The sequence below is a fragment of the Grus americana genome, chromosome 1 (genome assembly GCF_028858705.1).
Source record: "Grus americana isolate bGruAme1 chromosome 1, bGruAme1.mat, whole genome shotgun sequence".
Lineage (NCBI taxonomy): Eukaryota > Metazoa > Chordata > Aves > Gruiformes > Gruidae > Grus > Grus americana.
In genome coordinates, this window is record NC_072852.1 from 58,069,351 (window position 1) to 58,090,565 (window position 21,215).

The following is a 21,215-nucleotide window of genomic DNA, read 5'->3' on the forward strand; positions in this document are numbered from 1 at the left end:
TGTCATCGAGCAGGCTCTGGATTGCAAAAGCTGCTTGGAGCAATGATGAAAACCAGACTGACTCTTAAAAACTTGAATATCTTGGGACACTTAAAAATACTGCATCTTTAACTTCTAGCAGTCAAGGTCAGTGATAGACTGCAGCGGCATGCTCAAGAGCATCCACAGTGACCGTGAAGCTGTCCCTGGGCATCAGTCTGTCCTCTGCCTTGTCATGGCCGTGAGCAGAGCCCCGCTTGGCTCTGAGGAGTGGCAAATGAGGCTCAGCCTGACACAAACCACCATCAAGGGTAGCTGTATGTTGTTCTCTTAACACGGGCTGTAAATTACTCAGCAGGCAGCTAAGAGCGAGTAGAAAGGAACTACTTAATTGTCCTTAGCATGAGGAAGTTAACCTAGAGCATAAAAAAAGGCTGCAAAAAAGGGAAATGGGACTGCCTGGAGCTTGAGGAGGGTCACACTGGTTTCTGCTTAACCAGGACGGGCTGGAGGCAGCTCGCGTTCGGTGCCCTCGCAGCTCTGTGCAGAAGGTGGAAGGGCCTGTTCTCTGCTGGCTCTGGATCTGCCCTCATGGGTTGGGCACATTAGTGTCCCACCGGGGGGGGGGGGGGAACGACACGACACGACCCAGAAAAAGGTGGAGGGGGACTGATACAGACAACAAATGGGAAGGGACAGGGTAGTGGGTGCTCAGGAGCAAGGACTCCAGCACAGACATGAGCAGAGGGGCTGGATGGGTCTTCGCTCCAGCTACCACCAGGTCCCAGCCCAACACTTACCTGCATTAGGAAAGGGCCATGCAGGGCAGGAAAAGCCTTCGTGAACCTCTGAGATCAACCAAGGAGGCAGGAGACTCCCACTGTATTTACAGAGACAGGTGAGGTGCAAATTGCTGCAAGGGCCCAGGGAAGCACAAGCTTATGCAGGGAGTGGAAGTGCTGTGCTAAAACTGCATCCTCTAGCAAAGTGTCTCCAAAAGAGTTGGACCCAAATGATTTTCCGTGGCAGATCTTCACGCAGGCACACCCCCACCCCCGATCTCTCACACAGCATAGCTCACACCATGCAAGCGTTCTCATTTCACCACTCTGCCACCGAGAGGCGCTAAATCTTAGGCAGAGAAAAAGCTGTCCGGCACTGCGCCAGAGGCTCAGCAGCAGCTCCCCTGCGGCACGGCATGCCCTCCCCTGCCGTCACTACAAACGCAGCCTCCTCTTGTAGCCAGCAAAGGAGCATGGCGTTAAAGCAACAACTGCTGGTTTTTCCGGAGGGACAAAAAGCAACAAGACATACTTTAACTTGGAACAAACTCTTTTAAAATTTATTTTATAGATCACACAAGCCTGAGTGATCTTTGAATGCTGGTCACAAAAGAGAGATCACACCACCTCCTTTGTACAAACTGAAGTAAACCCTCTTCCAGTCTCGGCAGTCTCCGTCATTTGGAGCACAAGGAATGGAGAAAGAAAACCGCCTGGAGCTCACCGCTCCCTTCAGAAGCGGAGGGTGGTGAAACCAGATGCACTTTGATGCTGCTACGGGGCCAGAAGACAAAATGAACCAGGCCCTCGTGCCCTGCTTAGCCACACTTCACACCCCCTCACAATGCGGGTGCTATTAGTGTTGTAGCCGCCTATAGTTCCTCCCTCGCCAGGAGAGTGCTGGTATTTAGGCACATAGCTTGGAAAGGACTGTCTGACCTCCCGCTTCCACCCGCGCTCAGGCCCTTGTAGTCTCTAAGGCAAGGTACCCTCGTCTCCAAACTACGTTCCTCACCTCTCCCATGCTGCTTAATGCTCTTGGAGTGCTGGTGCTGGCATCGGGAGATGCGCTCTCCCCTCCCCAAGCCTGCCTGAAAGCCTACCTCGAATCGCAAGGTGAACTGGAATGAACTCCACACAGGTGCCACAAAATGAGAAACAGGAACAACCCGCTAAGGAGGGACAGAAACTTTTCAGTTTCCCTCTAATTAAAAATAGAAGTCCTTCATTGGAGGAGAAAGCCCTCAAAGAAACCGAGGCTGACCGCACCTGCCGGGGAGAACACCGATTTGCTAAGGATGCCACCCCCTCCCTCAAAATACTACCACACTCCCACAGCTCACCAGAAGCCAGCAAGGATAATTCTTGTCCTCACTGAAGCAAAGCAAAGAGGAAGGGTTAGAAGAAAAGAGATCAAAATAAGCAGGGTATTGATCACTTGAACAACCCTGAGTTAAAAAACATGTTAATAGTAGAGTTAATTCATAGACTGTCCTTGCACGGCCTTCCTGGAGAAGCCACAATTTGTCATTAAAAAAAATACAATCTTAAAAAATAAAGTCAAAAAAATTACCACGTACTTCCAAACCTGAAAGCACTTCTATAAGTTTGGTACCAATTCATCATTGCCCTCTTCAGCCAAGAGGGGAGAAGACAAATCCTACCTCTGCCATGGCAAAGTTTGGCCAGCGAGTTCCAGAAAAGATTTGGGAAATCTTGGAATAAACAAAATCAAGGGGAGGTCGATGTTTGCCTGGTGTCTCTGTTCCACAGGTATATTACCACCTGTGCTCTCTGTCCGTCGAGGTGAGAAGGCTTTCTCTGGCTCAAGGGACGAACCGAGTGTTCCTGCACTATATTCTTAATACTGTCAATCAAGCTGCCGCAGCCTTGAGAGGCAGGTTAGATTTGCTCCAACGTGCACTGAACAAACAATAGGAGAATCAGCACAATGGGAAGGGGAACAGGATGGGCAAATGACTGCCCATTTAATTCTGTCTGTAATTAAAATCTTAAGTGCTATCAATGTACTTGACAAGGACATTTAGTATAGGATTCCTCAACTTAGCATCAAGAACTGCTTTCCAATTCGTTTACCTCTTAGATCTCCAACTAATAAAGTTTCTTACCATCTCCTTCAAACTTCAGTCACTACAACATTAAATTAAACCCACTCAAAAATCGTTTAAGATGGAGGGAATCCAGAAACATATTTGGCACGGGGCCACAGTGGTGAGGAAACAACGCCCTGTGGAGCCATCCTAAGCAATGTGTTTTAACCTTTGCAAGTCTGAAACTTCAGGCGTTTGATAACCCCTGGATCTGAGACAGCAAACAGGAGGAGAGCAGCAAGTCCTGAGGACAGAATGGGGTGAGGGAGGAGGGAGGCAGCTAACTGGCTCTTCGCAGTTCTATCCAGACTCTCCTCTCATCTTCATGCACACAAAATATAATAAAAACTAATAAGAATAAAAACTAAGCCCATGATGTACAAAAATGTGTCGACAGGGGGAGGAGGAAGGTGTCAGTTATTCAGTTCTGTGTGTCTTACCACCTTCATTAGCTTATAAATTATGCTCCTCTCCATCACTTTCTTCAGGGAGGAGGGATGATTCTTCTGCAGCCAATCAGCTGGGATGGGTTTTGGTTTAAGCTGCTCTGGATCTTTTGGATAAGAAATGAAGGGAAGGGGCGGAATTCCTCGGAGGGAGGAGGAATAAGAAATTCAGCAGCCACTGGCAGGAGTCACACAGGCTCCCTGAGACTTCACTTTATGGCGCTGACCCCCACGTCGCCGGCCTCCTCCTCCAACTTTTGACTGCAAAACAAGAAGATACACTTCAGTGTGCAGTGACCTCTGAATCAGAATATCATCAACACAGCAGGAGTTCAGATGGATTACACACACGTCCAGTCAGCAGGAGGGCAGTTGTGACTGATCAGCTTCCTAGCGCTGCAGGAAGGAGATAAGGCAGACACACACGCCATGAAGGAAGGAGGAGAGACAGATACACTATGAAGTTCAGCCCTTCAAGCTGGGGAGGACCTGATTTCCCAATTTTCTGAACGCTTCATTGCCGTGAGAGTCAGCAGGTGCCATGGGGCTCGGCATATGGGAAATCGAAGCCTCAGGCTTTGTGCAGAATGGAAGGAGAACCCCCTGCCCCCCCACAGGGCGCTCTTGCTAACCTGACTCTGTTCCCAGCCTTAGGCCAGTAAGCCCACCGTTCTATTTTAAAGTGGCCAAATACCTTATTGCCCTCACGGATGTGGGGCTCTTCATCCAGCGCAGGCTGAGGGGAAGCAGCAAGGAGAGAGAGGCAGAGGTAAGCAAGAACAAAAGCAACACAAACTCTCAGGGGGAGGGACGAAGCAAAGAGCAAGCTGGGAGCACTACTTACAACCACAGTGATGCTACAACAAGACAAGGAGGAGACAGGGGATCAGTAGGAAGCCACAGGCATATGCAAAGGGAGAGAACCCCTGCCAGAGGGCTCTCTTTCAGCAGCCAGCCTGGCTCAAGGGGGCAAGATTTGACCAATGACAACTAAGGCAGCTAAAATTAAGAGGAGGAACACTGACCAGGTCTCTTGACAGAGTCAAGTTCCCAAACATTTCACTTACTAGATAAGTACACTAAAAGGAGAAGACTCATGGAATAAAGCTGATAAATAGCTCCCAAAGCCCACAGTTAGAATTGAATTTCCATTCCTTTCAGAACAGAAAGGCCAGCTATCCTTCTTGGACAAGCTGAGCTGAGAAGTCCTAACCAACAAAACAACCTGGATAAATTTCTCCTGAAAGAGATAAGCCTTTCCTCCTCCTTGGACATCTCCATCCTCTCTCCTTGACAGACCTGTGTCTGATACTACTACTTAGGTTGTAATTTCTCTAGTGTAGGGATGTTCTACCTCTCATTCAGACAGCAGAGACCCATTCTGTGACTGGTTGTCAGACGCTTCAGTAGTTCAGCTATGGAGTACGTGGAGACACTTCTTCACCGTGAGCATAGTCAAGTTGTGAAACAGGTTGCCAAGGGAGGTTGTGCAGTCTTCCTCCTTGGAGGTTTTCAAGACATGACTGGATAAAACCCTGAGCAACCTGGTCTGACCTCACAGCAAATCCTACTTAGAGCAGGAGGTTAGACTAGACACTTCCTGAAGCCCAACCTGAACTGTCCCAGCACCCCAAGCTGCCAGCTGATGAAAGGTCAGCCATGAGGAGTCATCCAGTCAAAGAATTCTGATTTCTGCTGTGAGACTACTTATATTTCTATTTGTTTCTGTTGCACATTGAGTCCCAAGGTGAGCTCAAGGGTATGAGGGGATAACGCTTGTGGTTTAGAGTGCCCTTCCTCCAACAGATGAAACCAGGATGCAAACAGCTAGGACAGACACGATATTTTCCTCACTTACCAATGGTTGCAGGGCAGTAGGTGTCAGTGGCGCTGCAGCTGTTGAGGGGGCCTCATCCCCAGCTGGTGGGCCTCCAGCTGCCGTCCCAGTTGGGGGAACACCATCCTCTCGTTTCGTAACAGTTCCCTTCTTGGTTGACTGCATCTTGATCTGCTGTGGCTTGGAGTTCATTGGTGAGTTGTTGGTGGTCTGGAGTAACTGCAAATTACAGAGGTAGAGACCAAAATCAGCATTAAAATAGCTAGGCCAATATGGCAAGGTTCAATGCTGCTTTTTAACAAAAAGCTTTGAGAGAATTGATACCAATAGCCATTGGGAGAAGAATGCAGCTGTTCAAAGAAATCTAGGCTGCTTTCACACTCCCTCATTCACACCAGCTAAGACCCAGCACACAAAGCACATTAGTCATGTGCAACCCATGTCAGGGCTGATGTTTGTGATTGAAGGACAGCCTCTTCCTTCAATTTTCCAGAGCTATCCACATTCTCCTGCTGGCTTCTCAGCGCCAAAAGTAGCTAATGGGCAAAAAAATGTTGGACTCTTCAGCCTTTACCTTAGTGATGGTACCCACAGCTTTGGTGCGGCCTTCACGGAAGACCAGGCGCTGGTCTATATGCAAATATTCCGGGGTTTTAATGAAGCGAAAGTGCACTGTGGCTTTGTCCCCTGTCCGCAGGCAGTCCTTATCCATGCTGAGAATTGTGGCCGTCTGACGGATGCTGCCACAATGCACTGTGAATGTAATGCACAAAGACTTTCAACAGCCAGTATCATTAGCGGAATAAGCTTCAGACAGACATCTAAGGCAGCTCTTGCTACCCAACAGCTAACAGCACTGAGTTGGAAATATAAAAATCCACTGTGTATCAGAGACTATAGGGGTTTCATGGCTGCCTTTGTTCAGTCCTCAAAAACAAAACACACATAAGCTAGAACAGTTGCCTTCAAATGGAGACTTTCCTGAAGCATTCTCAACAGAATCCTACATGCCATGCAGCCAGGCTAGAGGGCAGGACTTAAAACGAGTCTCTCGGTCAGCATTTGAAGCTGAAGAATCTTTGCACCATGGAGATCTGGCTCAGGCAGGCTCCAAGTATACTTGGAGTCTCACATCTCCTTTTTACCTGCAGCCTTTGCCACTCTCCTCTGTCAGCTCCCTCCTCTCTCTCTAATGCATTGCTGGGAAAGGTCAAAGCAGCAACTATGGCTTATATTCAGGCTGACAGAGCCATCAGGAGAAAAATAATCTCAGGATAGAGCTGATATAAACTTGGAAACATAGGTGAGACAACACTGAGATATACCCATGGCCTGATATCGTGGGCTGATGGTGGTGGGGTGATGGAGCACCAGAATCTCTGCTTCAAACTCCCACGATGCTTGTGGATTCAGGCGGGGCGACACCATTACCATGCCTTTCCGGATGGAAGAACGCTTAATCTGAAAAGCAGAGACACAAAAAACCTTAGTGTGATTCTCCAGGGAAGAAATTTGCTTCTCTGGCTGACTGCATCCAGAAGGATCCTAAGGGATTTCACAGATAATAACTCGTGCTCACCAAAAGGCAAAGCCAAAGCTGTTTAGCAGTATGTAATGATATTATGCAAAAGTTGCAATAATCAAGTTCAACTGAAGTTTCAAAGGAAGCTTTAGTGAGAGTGCTGGGAACAATGGACACTGACACAGAAGTTTTAACTCACTGATCCTTTAAAAGCAAAACATGCATCCTGGTTGCACATTACCCAAGCAGATGATCTCTCCAAAAGCATGATGTCTGTTAACACGAAATGTTAAGACTGAACACATGAAGTTTGGTATAGCTTAAACTATATCCCCTTAAAATCAGCAGAGCTTCTATCAACAGGAACCTTTCACCAGAGGAATCACATTAAAATTTTGCTCATTTTTAAACCCCAAATCATGCAACTGGTCCTACAAATTGAGAGGAATAGTGTAAATATCCTGCCTAGGACACTAATGCAGTTGCAGCACAAGAGGAGACTTTTCTTGCAATGCCTCCGCTTTGTTACACATCTCCAACGCTATTCCTCATGACCTTGGGTCCCACTATTACCTGGCAGCTGTCAGGTGGAGCAACCGGGACGTAGGACCCACAGAGATTCTGTAGGATTTTAATGTGCTATGAAATGAGGCAGCTGAGGTTTGCAGAAGCAGTCTGATTGCAGCTAACTGTAAAATTATGAGGGTGGTTCCTGTTCTGGAAGTCTAGAGCAGATCATCTCACCTTTTTCAAGGCAAAGGAGGCAGTCTGGCCTCCCCGCACTTCTTTGACGGGCATTCTCTTGCGGTGAATGGACTTGACAGCAATAGGTAGGAAGTTGCCAAGGGGATCTGGCCCCAGCAGCAGGGTGTCATTTAGCTTGATTAGGCCTCTCAGTGTTGTCCCAGACACAACGGTTCCTACGCCCTATGCCAAAAAAGAAAAAACAGTAATTGGGGTTGCTTGAGCATGCTAGCAGAAGAGCTCTACAACTCCCCTCTTCCAGGGAAGATGCCTTCATCAACCTGAAAGAGGGAGCAAAAAAATTTTTCCATATACCACGCCCCTTACCGGGACAGAGTAAGTATCATCTATCTGGAATTCTGCTGGCTCTTCTTCCCTGTAACTGGTCCGTGGAGACAAGAGATTAAGAAACATCTTCAGCAAATCTAGGTTCTCCCCAGTGACATTTGAAATCTGGAAAATTGGGCACATCCTGTAAAGGAAAATTGATGAAAGTGGAGTTAGTTCACCTCCCTGCCTGGAATTCCATGTGTAGGGAGACATCCAAAATCTTGGGACTGAATTCAATACACAGTGCTAGGAAGGGAGAGCCTGGCAAGCAGTCAGATGCACAACACCCCGTGTTTGAAAACCTGCAACATTGCCTCTGCCTTCTAATGACATTCAGGAATGGGTGTAAGGTTCCGGGACTGAAGGAAGGCGAATACCCTGCCATCTTCTGCAGACTGCCCAGAAGCAGCCTCTCATTTCTGTCTCAGAGAGGGGAACACAAGCAGGTCAGTCTCAGAACCAACACATTCTTATGGAATCACTACACCACATGGCAGATGCAACCTTCACACATCTAGACAATGGGACTCTCTTTCTGAATTCTTCTCACCCAGTCTCCAAATAGGATCGAAAGAGAAATGACTCTCCTCTACTCCCGTTACCTCTCTGAGCTGAAGTTGGAGGCTGTTACAATGACATCATCCTTGCTCTGAACCAGCACGGGAATCTTCCTGCACCCTGGGGACTTCAGCAGTCGCTGTAACAGCTTCAGGGTTTCTTAAAGGGTGAAATGAATATTGTTAGGGCAGCATCTCCCGTCTTTACAAATCGCCTTTGTGGGGTCTCTTCCCGAAGGGAGACTGGTGCTCTTGCCACAAATAAGACAGGAGAAGATGGCTAAAGGTGCGTGAGTGAGACTAAGTTTGCTGCAGCCCAGGTGGGACGTAGGAGCCATTCCATCTTCCATTTCATGCCAGTTAGCCTGCTGCCAAGCGACACCACATATGAACAGACACACGCGTTTGCATCTGCAAGTGCAATGCTGTGAAGTAGACATTTTATAGCTGTCTATTAAGTAGCTTTAAGCAGTTACAAGGTATTTCCTCTTCCTTTAAAGGATTTTTCATATTGAATTCAATGAAAACAAGCAGCACTCAGGAATTGAAATATTTGAGAATATGTGAATTAGAAACCAATTTTGACCAAACAAACCTCGACACACTTTCCCTGGCAATCAACCTGCCCTAAAAGGTTAGAGAAGCATGAAAGAGGTAAAGATCACCGTCACAGACTAGGACAGCGTAGGTAGACCAGATCCAGAAATAAATAGTTCAGGACAAATGTCAGGGCTCCCATGACCTTTTGCCTCTCTTTATTTTCTAAGCCTCATATCTATCAGCCAGAAGGGGCATTACCTGATGCACTAGCATCAGCCTCCTGCAAAGTGCCTTACAATAAATGAGGAGGGGAAAAAAAAAAAAAAAAAGGCTAGCAAGGGCTTAAAAGAGCAAATCATTTATATTCTACAATTGTCATCCAATTAGATGGTTTTTGTGAACAAATGATTGCCTATGGGAAAGTAATGTTTTGGATACAGAAACACAAACATCTAATCATGCCATCTGCTCTTCACAGATACACTTGAGCCAAATCTTGTGTCTATTTAATTTAAACAGAACATGACACAGGAGTGGCTTCTCCCAAGAGCAGCTCTTCTCTCCTCACCCCAAACCAAACATTCTCCTTCCTTCCCAGTTGTTATCTTATGGTCAGACCTTACATTTATTTGCCAAACATCTATTACAGAGACATTTAGATTATCTTCTGATCACATGCATCTGTTTACCCGAAACATATCGAGGATTCTTACAATAATGAACTAACCACAGACAGCACCGGGAGCATTCACTTTCCTGATTCTTAGGACTGATTATAGAAAAAAAACATTGCTTCAGTTAACCACAGTGTGTTCCTGAAGGTGTGAGAAATGCATCAAGAGAATTTTAAAGGTGAGAGTTGGTCACAGCCTGAAAAAATGTCAAGCATAGTTTAAAGGGACACTGGTGGGGTTAGAGGTGCTGCTTTAACTGCTGCTGAGCAAAAAATTCACTAGCCCCTGCTGCTCACTGCCATCCCTGCTTGTGTCTATTCCAGTCCTGCTACCATAGCCCACATATGCAGATGCTTTGAACCATGATTTATTAAGTGTTCATTGGTTGTTCAGACAGAGGGAGGAGCTGCTGTAGTTATACCAACATATCTGAGAAGCGCCCAGGTGAGCAGGATGTAACAAGCAGCTGCCCCTTAACCTAACGGCTGCCGGAGAACAAGTTTGATCACAGCTTAAGATCACACTCAAACCGTGGGCAAAGAGGAAAGCAGCTTTCGAGAGAACTTCCACGCTTAAATACCCAGAGAGAAAGCAAACCCACAACCACAACTGTTTGCTTCTCCCCTTAGAGCTCAATTAAGCAAAACCCTGTAGCTAACGCTTTTGGGTTGCCCAGCGGAGTCCCCCAACTCAGGTAATTTTGAGATGGTGACTATGAGTGACCTGCTAGCAAAATGGGCAAGGGAAAAGGATAGATTTCTGGAAGGTGCTAAAGATGCAGTCAAAACTAGATAATGCAGCTTTCCTCCAGCAGTAATTCCTCAACCCAAGCAGAGAACAACAGCACATATAGAGGTAAGAAACAGCCCTGGAGAGAGTTTGTAGGACTCACCTTGCAGGATGTTGGCAGGGCACATGTCGATCTTGGTCACCACAACAAAGACAGGAACGTTAAGTGCAAGTGCCAGGCCCAAGTGCTCCTTGGTCATTCCAACAATCCCAGCGTTGCTGCCAACCTACACCAGGGATACAAGATACAGGGTTGTAAATGTTCCTCCTGCAGTGAGCTGGGTTACAGACAAGGTCTTGTGTCAGTCATGCAGTAGGCTGTGAATAGGTTGTAGATACATCATTGGACTGTATCAGCAGACCCAGCTCATTTCAAATGCTGTTGGACACTGGCTAAGGACTCATTTCTCCTCAGTTTTAACAAGGTTTTCTAGAATTTAGAAATCTTTCCGTTTTCAAGAATCACACACCTTGGGCTTGTCCAGGACTGACAGAACTGGGGCACTTGCCTCAGGATCCTGGCGAGATACCCACAGTGGCTTCTGCTCTCCACCTCTAGGAGATGCTGCGTCCCTCCACAACCCCACAGGGACTTTGCCATAGGAAAGAAGTTGAGGTTGTTAAAGCTGTGAACAGCCCTGCTCCTGCTGGTACTGTACATCTTTCTTGCTACCTACCATAAGCATGCAGAAGTCAGGTAAATGGCCGGTCATGCCAAAGACGGTGGTTTTCAGGTACTTTTCGTGACCAGCCAGGTCAATGAAAGTAATGACCTTGGTGGATTTCTCACAGATCTTTGTCCATTCCAAGCTGCCACCGTGGCTGTCAGGCTTGTTCACCACGTTGCCCTCACTGTCAAAGCCCAGAATGTCATTGCCCACGCTGCTGGTGCGGCCTGACTCAATCTCGTGCTTATGACGGAAGAGCTTTTGCCGAGCAAAGCCTCGGCCATTGTCTAGTTCACCATGTGTCAAGACACCCAGCAATGTGCTCTTTCCTGCGTCCACATTGCCAACCACTGCAACCCTGGAGGGGAAAGGAAAAAGGAACCTGGTAAAATATGATACCTGAAGAAACAGACAAGCAATCAAAAAAACCCCAAACACCCCTGCTCCTGCAAATAATTAGCTTCAAACAGAGACTCGAAAATGTTAGATCTTCACAAGCAGAGCAGTTAGTTAACAGCAGAGGTCCCAGACTCTGGCGACTGGGGCGTGGAAGGCTGTGAAAACATGCCACTGGTGTCCGGAACAGAGTCAGCTGAACACGCCATTGCTTGAGACCATACAGAATATCTCTCTTCCGACTCCTAGTCTCTGCAATCCAACATATACACTGTGGCAATTGAAAAGAAAGACTAAATCCCTAGAATACCTCTGCCTTTCTCATATTCCTCATGTTGCAATAGCACCAGGTGCTAGGGAGAGCACATAAATTTAAATTGCTGTTCCTAGAAAAGGAAAAGGTCAAACAACAATAAAACGTTTTAGGGGAAAACCCTCTCCTACAGCAGACTCTTTCCTTGTCTCTGATACAGGTAGCTATTATGGCTGTTGGCAAATGTTGGAAATCCATTCCATCCAGGTCTGGGCAGACTCTCAAGTCATGTTACACAAGCTGTTACACACCATTAAAAGGTGACTTGGATCACCACAGTCTTGGAATAGAATTGAGCCCTTAAAGTATTGTGTTCCAGCAGTGTGCATTTATGCACACGCATACAGACACACGTGCACACGTGAATCTCTTCTACTGGGATTCCAGCCCACAAAAGATCCCCAAACTGCAAAGCTGTCACCCAGACAGCAACAGCCCTCAGCTAAACACTGGCAAATCTCCACAAATAGTTTGTTCACAAAAGAGACAGCAACAACAACAAAAAGGTGATTTCATTAGCAAGGAGTGGTCAAGCTCAATTCCCTTTGTTGGGTAGCTACAACACCCAGACTCGAATCAGCGTTGCTGGCTCAGCATCACGGATGGCTCACACGGTAAAAATGCAGCTGGGCTGCTGACTAACCCTGTCTCCACCCAGCTCCTCACCTGACCTCCAGGAAGTCGTTGTCACCCACACGTTTCCGAACGAGGTAGTCGCGCACCTTGCCCCCTGCCTCCTGGTGCTCCCGCAGTAGGATCACATCTGCCTCGATCTGCTCTGCCATGCTCTTCAACGTGGCGTAGGATGCTTCCATGTCTGCCTCGCTCAGACCGTATTCAGTCCCATCTAGTGCGATGTTGAGGAGACAAAGGACAGCCAGTGAGCATCACCTTGCAACAGCCAGCAGCAACGTCATTCTGCCTGGGACTTTCACACCGACCGGGATTTATACGTGGACTGGAGATGTCAGACATGTAAAAAGAATAAGCACTCTTTGCCCAAAATAAAAAAGGACACTTCACTCTAAGTCTTCAAAGATACTAGAAAAGCACCATCTTTCATCTAGAGGAGTTTTCTTCACAATTTCTACAAGCCAATACTAAAGGATTGGCAAGAAAGACACATTTCTGTCTAATTCCCTTACTCCATGTGCTAAAGGTACTTTGCGTACAATTTCCTTCAGTCAAATAAAACATCTCTTCTCACATTGCGATAAAGGGAAAAGCATTAACAAAAGGAAAGCTCTGACTGAAATATCACCACAATTAACGAGTGAATATGGGACCAATTTAAACAATCAGCTTATTTTACAAAACCACATCCCAAGTGCACATTTTCTGCAAGTCTGGCCTGCGCAGCAATTTCTTTAGCCCCCACATACTCCAGTTAAAACAATGTTTTTGGCATGTCTCACTGCCTTCATCCTGGCACTTGAAAGAAATGCTGACAGCACATGAGGCCAGAAAAAACCAAGGAGGCACTGCTGCCTCTGAACAGCCCACCCAAGCAAAGAGCTGACAGTCAGAGTAAGCCAGTGGCAACCATCTAGACAGTTTAAAGGGCACCACAGCTCTCAGCTTATCTCCTAACCCAGGTTCCTCTGTGGGTTAAAAAAAACCAAACAAACAAACAAAGGTGGAGAGCCACACAGCACCTGGATGACCAAAGCTATTGCTGTTTGCGCATTCATATGCATGGCTGACTCATCAGCCGGTAAGCAGTAACTGCAGTTTGCATAAACTAATCAGCATTTTAACTACTGCACAGCTCTACAACAAGTAGAGTTGCTGGGTGACTTCCAACCTAGCTCATAAGCTGGCAGAGAAGCTGTTGAGATGGTGGGGAAAACAAAAAAAGCACCACAGCTGGGGTCTTGGGTCAAAAGAAGGGGAATGAGAAGTAGGGGATAGGAGAGGATAAGAGGCAAGGGAGAAAGGGAAGTGTCACTACTGATGAAGCAGTGGCCCACCTGACAGTCTTCACTCAGTCATCCGAGTTGGGTATCCATGATGATCAAAATCATAGACACTCAAACTGAATGAGAAGGAGGGATGGTGGCAGGGAGATGAAGATTTATTTTCAGTTCACTATTGTTTCCAATTTACAGAAAAGATCCCTATCTTCCTCAGCTATACAGTAATCTGGAATCAAGTCACAAGTTTTAGCTCATATTTTCAAGAGACAAATGCCTACTTCTAATTACATCATTGCAACAACCACCAGTTAACACCCTCACAAGGTATCCTAGAACAGAAAGCAGTTAGTAGCCCAACTAGCCAGATCCCTGCTGCAGATGTGGTTATCCCAAACACCGAGGATCCAGACTACACATGGGAAGCTCGCTTGGACACGAGAGCATTATCCGTGTGATACTGGCTGCATGACAACTGGTCATCTAATCCTGGCTTCTATTCTATGTCAGCCGCTTTGCAAGATACCAAGAAAACCCAAAAAGCACACAGTTCTGAGGTAACACAATTCTCTCCCTCCATTATCTCAGCCAACCCTAGCACTGACAACATGGGGTTTGTATTATTCCTCAAATACAGTAACTAGCAGAATGTCTCATCATAACAACTTGATATCCAGCAGATATCTACTATATTTGAAACATGCCTTTAGCCTTATGATAGCCATAGACAATTTTTTGTAGTCGAAAAAGAAATTTCAATTTCAAAGCAAGACCATGTTCAATATTATTTTACCAGCATCAGATGCAAATATTCAAATTGTGAAAAAGAACAAAAAGGTAACCCATGCTAACTGCTAAAATCTGCAAAGGCAAATGACTGCAGTCACAGCCGAGTTAATGTGACAATAAAGGCCTCGTGCTGAGAAAAGGAAAACCTTTCTCTCCATAGTACAGACATTCACTATCAAAGAAAGCCAAAATATACGCTGTTGGCTATCTGAAGTATCTCCAATACATTCCTGTAGGGTAAAAATACTGTTATTTACAATGGAGAAGTGAACAAAACCAGACAGAACAAGATCTCCATCAGACATTAAGGATATCTGTACCAAACCTGTTGTTATAATTTCAGATCCTTTGTCTTTTCCTAGTGTGCCCAGACAACTTATGCCTTATTTCCAAAAAGAACTTGTATGATTTTATACAAAAAATATGTTTAGCTCTACTACATAAGACAGTTGCTGGCAGGAATAAAATAAAATAATCTGTCCCACATGTTCTGCTATACTTTATGGAGGTTTCCAAGTTATTCTGGAGGAGTAAGTACTACCTTCAGCAGCAACCCCGTTAGATGAATTAGGTTTTTCCTATAATTTTAACTGTTGTTATAATTTTAATTGTTGTTTTCCTGAGGAAGCTATACTCACCTGATCCTTGACCAATGACATAGATGGTCTCCCCACATCCCTCATCAATTCTCTCTGACATCTGCCGGAGCAAACTGTCATACTGCTCTGAAGTTGGACTCACCATCACAAGCTGGAAAAAAGATTAAATATCCATTTGCAGATGTCAAGCAAACAATTTGAAAACCAGCTTCAGTTATAAGGAAAATCAATCCATGTGCTTTATTGAAAAAGAAGGGTTCTTTTTCAAGGACCGCTTTCTAGTGGTTTGGTTTGGGGTTTGTTGTTTTGGTTTTTTTAAGAACAGCTTCACTGACAGCTATTTCCTTGTGACGCTGCACAAGGTTATTTGTCTGAGCTCAGAGTTCATTTATGCTGGAAGATATACTTCAAAGCAAATAAGAATACCAAGCATCTCATTGTGAGGTAACCAATGTTTAAAAGCCACATTTAAGTGAACACCCCACTTCTACTTCTGTGTAATACATGTTTCCATGCAAGGAAAACAGAAAGGGAAGCAGATATTTTCTCCAAAGAAATTCCTTAGCTGGGTATTCCACAGACTCCACTTCACAGAGTGCTGCTGCTCCCCACAAAGCGTGACAGCCAGCCAGAGGAAGCCAGCCAGACCTCGCTGCAGAGCACACCTAGGCATCAAAACCTAGAGCATCTCGTAAGTCTTTCACATACTTGATATCCCCCTTTTGTTTTCTGAGGGGGTAGAGGGGAAGGAGAGAACAAGAATAAGCATTATTTTCAAACTCCTAACAAAACTTTAGGTACTTTACACTACAGTTCTGAGAGGCAGACATACAAAGCAATTTGTATGAGCATTTTTGGAAGTTTCACCAGTGGAGAGCTGCAGTTTTGCAAGCCAGTAGCTGTGTTACCAACAAGCTTTGACTGCAGTTATTGCAACAACCACAACTTCCTTTGCCCTTCCCTGCAGAGGCATCAAGAGAAGGAAAAAGTAGACAGAAACAAAGCAGAAAATGAGGACAAGACAGTGCTTCAGGAAGGATTTTCCATACAACAGAATGGTGTAGCACCATTTCTGGCAAAAACCTGTGTTGCTCATACAGTACAGGTGAAGACACTCACACAGCGTGACCACAACAGTGGCATGGCAGACCAAGGAGACTATCACCCATTCAGGGCTGGTGACCTGCTCTCTAGCTGCCTCTGTCATTACAAATCTGTTGGCGGCTGAGTATCCTGGCACAGTGGCTCAAGAGCTGTTGAGATAGGCATTGCTGTTAAAAAGTTACTTTTAGTATGAGTTGTAAAGGCTATCACCTACTGATAGCGCTATGGTTAGGCACGCCTGTGCCACATCACAACACTCAGTGAAATCCATACCTCCACTAGCTGTCCTTACATACACATTCCAAAATCATGCCCAGAAAGATGTAGTTCCCTTCACTATGCACTAAGGCCAGCCTGAAATCTGTGCTTGATTTGCCTAAAACATATGGTTTATGGCAGTTCACAACGATTACATCTTCAAGCCTGCCCAACACTCTCTACTAACGCAGCCTGACTTGCTAGCACAGCTAACAAAACGTGCATTAGCTTTACCACCTACTACTACTACTACATAGGTGATTAAGACCTTGATTAGAAATCCAGAGCATAAAGGAACCAAAGAGCCCACACTAATGCTTAAGCAGCTTTCAAAACTACAGCGATGTATGCACCTGGAAAACTGAAGCACAGACAGCAAGTGCTGGTTAGAAGGTTTAAGGCAGCCAAAGCAACACTTTCCTCAAACATTAAGGGTCACACAGAGCATGTATGTGTCTGCAAGGGCCAGACAGCTACGAGAGAGACAATCACCTTCATATGCCTACTTCAGATGTGTGCCCTGCCTAAGGCTTTGAACTACTTGCCATAGTCTGCAAAGGGTAGCAAAGCACTCTGATCTGGAAGGCTACATAGTCTTTCTATGTTGTGCTACAAAGGATTAAGTTTTGCCTTTATTAGTTGTTCTTCTGGTTTTGTTTTCTTCTTAAAGGAGACCACTGCTTGTAAATGTATTGAGAGGGAAATCGGCAACTGTTTAGAGGCTTGATCAGGACAGGAATCGAAGGCTGTGTGTTGATGTGTAGGGCTTGTTTTGCCCAGCGAGCACTTTCAGGAATTCCTGGAAGCACAGCAGACAGGCTCACTGTTTAGGCTAGTGCACCAGCACACATCAGGAGTCAGGAAGATCTCTTAAACACACTGTTATACTCATAAAGATCAATAAAATAACAGGGGCCACCAGTGTAGAGGCACACTAACTTCAGTTTCTTCAAGTCTCATGACCAGCTTCATTTTTCTACAAGTTCAAAAGCTTCAGCAGTGAGTGGGCAGGGTGTTGTCTAAAGTACCAGGGGACATTTCAGCTGAGCTGCTCGCTGCAGTCTTTCTTCTCGGTGCCAGGTAGGAGGGCTGGGGGAGGGGTCAAACATCATAGTACTCACACGCATCAGCTCAAAACACTGTTCCCCCACACTGCTGCTTTCACTGCCATGCAAAGGTGCTGCTGAAGGGTATTCCAGTGGCAGACTGCCTCCCAAGCCTACCCTGGGGCCGATGAAGCTTACAGCTGATGTGATATAGCGGGACATCAAGAGAAGGATGTGTAGAACAAGTAGCAGCTTTCACAGATCACACCTTCCGATGCCGTTCAGTATTTCTAATGGCTGCTTCAGCAGCCTGCAGCCCCCAGCCAGTTCTGCAGTTTCCTAGGTCACTGCAAGCCTTTACTTGCTGTTTTGAAGATCCCTTTAACTAGCTTCCTGGACAGAGGGAGCCTGTTCTTTGCCATTTCCTTGGTCGGAGAGAGGCCCTCCATCTCGGCCTCTCTGCTTTTTTTGCTTTTCACCTTTTGTGCAATCCCCTCCATGCTCGCACTATGTATTCTTGTTTTTCAGAGGTTTTTCACAAAGTCAAAAATTTTCACTTTTGTTCCTTCCACTTTGCCAGGCATTGAGCAGTTAACAGTAGGAGCCATGTGAGTCTAGCAACCTCAGATTTCCTATAGGGCAAAAAAGTAACAACCAGTTATTGTTTTATTCTTGTGACAGCAGAAGAAAATATACCTCTCAAGTTTGAGATGCCATGTCTAAAGTCCCTTCCCAGTCTCAGGAGAGGTGGCTTTTCCCACCTTTCCTCTGATCGGTTTTGGGATTAACATACACCAGAGGTGGGTAGTATCTACAGCTGTCCGAGCTTATTCCGGGGGACAAGTTGGACCGTGCCATTCTGCACTGCCCAAGAGCAAGCTAGAGGCTCAAGTGTTAATGAACAGCAATTTCAAGACACCAGTGAGATTGAGCTAAGGTTATATCAGCACTACTACAGGCAGTCCTTACAAAAGAAGAATCCCATATCCATGAGGCAGATAAACTATAAACATTAAGGGCAAGCCAAATACTATGTGGTACGTAGTGCTGCTCTTTATTGGAATAACAGAGCCTGACATCTCGCATGGTTGGAAGGCCACCACCAGCCATTGGGAAGTCAGGGGAAAAGCACCTTCTGTAATGTCATATTTTGCTTTCTATTTCCCATGGACATACATAGTTCAAGTGCTATTAATGTTCTGTTGTCAATGTAATCTAATATAAGCATCAGCTTCACTAACAGCCTTGTGTGATACGGTTTTGACCTGAAAGATGATTACTACTGCAGTGTGTTAGTACTGAAGGGAAAACAAACACCCATAAAGATTGACATGATAATGAATTTGTGCTGATGAATGGAACTGTTTGCTTGACCAGCTGGCAAGGTGCACTTGATAACTGAATCCCAAAGTGTTCCTCTCTAAAAAGAGCACACCTTACAACAAACACACTGAGGAAGGACTGGGAAAAAAGTATGTAACACAGCAAGGGAGTGGGTCAGACTGGGACAGAAGTAGCAATTAGCAAACAAATTGACTGCAGTGGGAATCACCATTTTAAGCAGGAATTGGAGGACAGCAATTCAACTGGGAAGACAGAAAAGATGGGGGGATCGGGGGCAGGGGGGACAGGTTAGCTACTGCATTCTCACCATATGTGATTGCTGTTTTGAGCACAAAGCGGGAGACTATCTTGGAGAGATGGGGCAGAGCTCATAGTCTTAGCTCTCGTCCAAGATGGGGATGAATGAAAGGTCTAGGGAAAAGAGAGCAGGGGTACACTGCCGTATGGAAAAGTAACTTGTAATAAAGGTTAAAAAAAAAAAAATGCTTACCTATTGCCTCCATAGCACCTGCAGGTTTCTAGGAATGGAAGACAGGCTGACAACACCAATGGAGGTTGTGGGAGAAAGCATTCCTCTTTCTTCGTCAGATTTTTGGTCAGGTTCCTGGCTGTCAAGAATCAGTGACACAGCTCTCGGTGTCCTCCTGCGCCCTCTTCTACATCAGCCACGTCCAAGACAAAGCACAGATCGATATTGGCATCCTGCATCAAAATCTTGTCCAGCTCACTAAGACATGAACAGGTGGCTCAATAGATACTGCAGATTTGATTTCTGTTCTTTACTTTCTTATAAGACATCTTCATAACATTCGTTTTAATACAGCACCACATTGTAAAATATCCGGTCATCCCCTCAAAACCAAACATTTCCACATCCACACACCACAACTCCTCTCTCTTCATTTCTCCACAGAGGGCAAGAAAATCCAGGACTTTGGAACAACTCCAGCTGGAAGCACGAAGAGGAGGGATGGCAGGAGAACAGGAGGAAACACCAGCTATGCTGACTTCTGGATCACATAATTACAAATGGACCGAATTAAGTTTTCGGAAGACTTTAAAGCGGGAGATGTCATCATGATATATCAAACCCTTGGCAGCAAAAGGTATACAGTTAAAGAGATCAGCCAATTGGGAAAAAAATAGAAGACTGTGGAAAGGCAGCTAATATAGTCTGTGGCAGGCTCTGGCATGCATGTATTACTACAATGTACTGTCCTGCAAGATAGAAGTGAGAATGGATTCGGACAGAAGATCACCACACAGTTTTATCACTTGGATCCTAGAAAGGAACTGCACAAGGTGAACAAACCTTTTTGTGTTGACTTAACCCGGTTTGCAAGAGCAAGGCACCCTTGTCGCTGAGCCCTTATGTTCAAAAGTTATGAGCTCTGACCTGCTTTTAAGATTGTGAAGAAAGTCCCGGGAACTAGTACGACTGGCAGCAGAGATAACTACAGAGAACCAGCACAGAGGAAAAACGTTAGTGAGACATGAAAGCAGCTGTCAGCTTCAGACCCCGCGCTTGCTGAGAGGATGCAACACCCGCTGCAGGCGCTTCCCCAGGGAACCGAGGAGGGGACGGAGCAGGGCAGACAAGCCAGCCAGCACCCTCCTTTCCCAACCGGGGCACAGCTTGCTCTTAGCTCTTCGTAGCTCAACTTTACTGCGCTTCACCCGGCCGCTTCCCCTCGGCACGGTGGGCTCCGCCGCCCGGCCCTGCGCTCCCGGCCGGGTGCTGTTGAGGCGAGAGAGAACCCCCCCCGGGCCCCAACTCCAGCCCGCAGGGAAGCCCCGGGCTGACACCCCCACCCTGGCTGAGGCAGGCGGCCCCCCAGCCCCTCGCTTTCCTGAGGTGAGGGGAGCGGCGAGGAGAGGGACTGGCCCCGGCTTGTCGGGCTGGCCCCGGCTGTCGGGCCGCCGCGCTCCGGCTGGACGGGGCAGCCCCACGGGCAAGGCGGCCGCCGGGGAGAGGGCAGCGCGGGGCCCGGCGGAGTGATGGCGCTCGCCGCCGCCCGCCCCCCCGCCGGGCCTACCTTACTGGTGAGGTCGATCTCAGGCTCGCCGTTGAGCGCCTCACCGTCCTCAGCATCGAAGGCAGCGCGGAGGGGACAGGCGACTGCCGCTGCGCGAGGCCCCCCACCCGGGGAGCCGGGCTCCGGGGCGAACATACAGGCCGGTACCGGGGAGCCCCCCATCGGGGATCGGCTCCGCTCCGCCGCCGCCATCTTCCCTGCCCCGGCCCTCCTGCCCCACCCCCTCCCCGCGCCCGCCCCTCCGTCCCGGGAGGTGCGGCGGCCCCGCCCCCGGCCCGCCAAGCTAGAGCCAGCCAATCACCGGCGGAAGAACGGGGCAATTAACCTGTAGCCATGACGATGGCGGGCGGTGTAGTTGTTATTCATGAGGGGGGCCACGCCCCCGCGAAGCGCGCGAAGCCAATGGGAGAACCACTGCCAGCTCGACTTGTTTTCTAT

The 21,215-nt window shown here is 46.9% G+C and overlaps 1 protein-coding gene across 5 annotated transcripts; it reads right to left on the bottom strand.

Moving 5' to 3' along the window:
* Positions 1 to 1,293: 1,293 nt before the first annotated feature.
* On the bottom strand, positions 1,294 to 20,999 carry GTPBP1 (GTP binding protein 1). Of its 5 annotated transcripts, XM_054818437.1 has the most exons (14): positions 20,778 to 20,916; positions 20,138 to 20,195; positions 15,029 to 15,140; positions 12,355 to 12,535; positions 10,989 to 11,337; positions 10,415 to 10,538; positions 8,354 to 8,468; positions 7,749 to 7,893; positions 7,422 to 7,604; positions 6,481 to 6,616; positions 5,730 to 5,908; positions 5,177 to 5,374; positions 4,013 to 4,054; positions 1,294 to 3,579 (listed from the first exon to the last, which is right to left on the bottom strand). In XM_054818437.1, exons 3-14 carry the CDS (start codon positions 15,132 to 15,134, stop codon positions 3,487 to 3,489), a joined length of 1,851 nt encoding a protein of 616 aa, XP_054674412.1. In that variant the 5' UTR covers positions 15,135 to 15,140; positions 20,138 to 20,195; positions 20,778 to 20,916; the 3' UTR covers positions 1,294 to 3,486. The 5 variants fall into 5 exon arrangements, with proteins under 5 accessions (XP_054674412.1, XP_054674378.1, XP_054674405.1 ...); XM_054818403.1 differs by lacking the exon at positions 20,138 to 20,195 and having other exon boundaries at positions 20,778 to 20,999; XM_054818430.1 differs by lacking the exons at positions 20,138 to 20,195; positions 20,778 to 20,916 and adding an exon at positions 19,232 to 20,117.
* Positions 21,000 to 21,215: the final 216 nt, after the last annotated feature.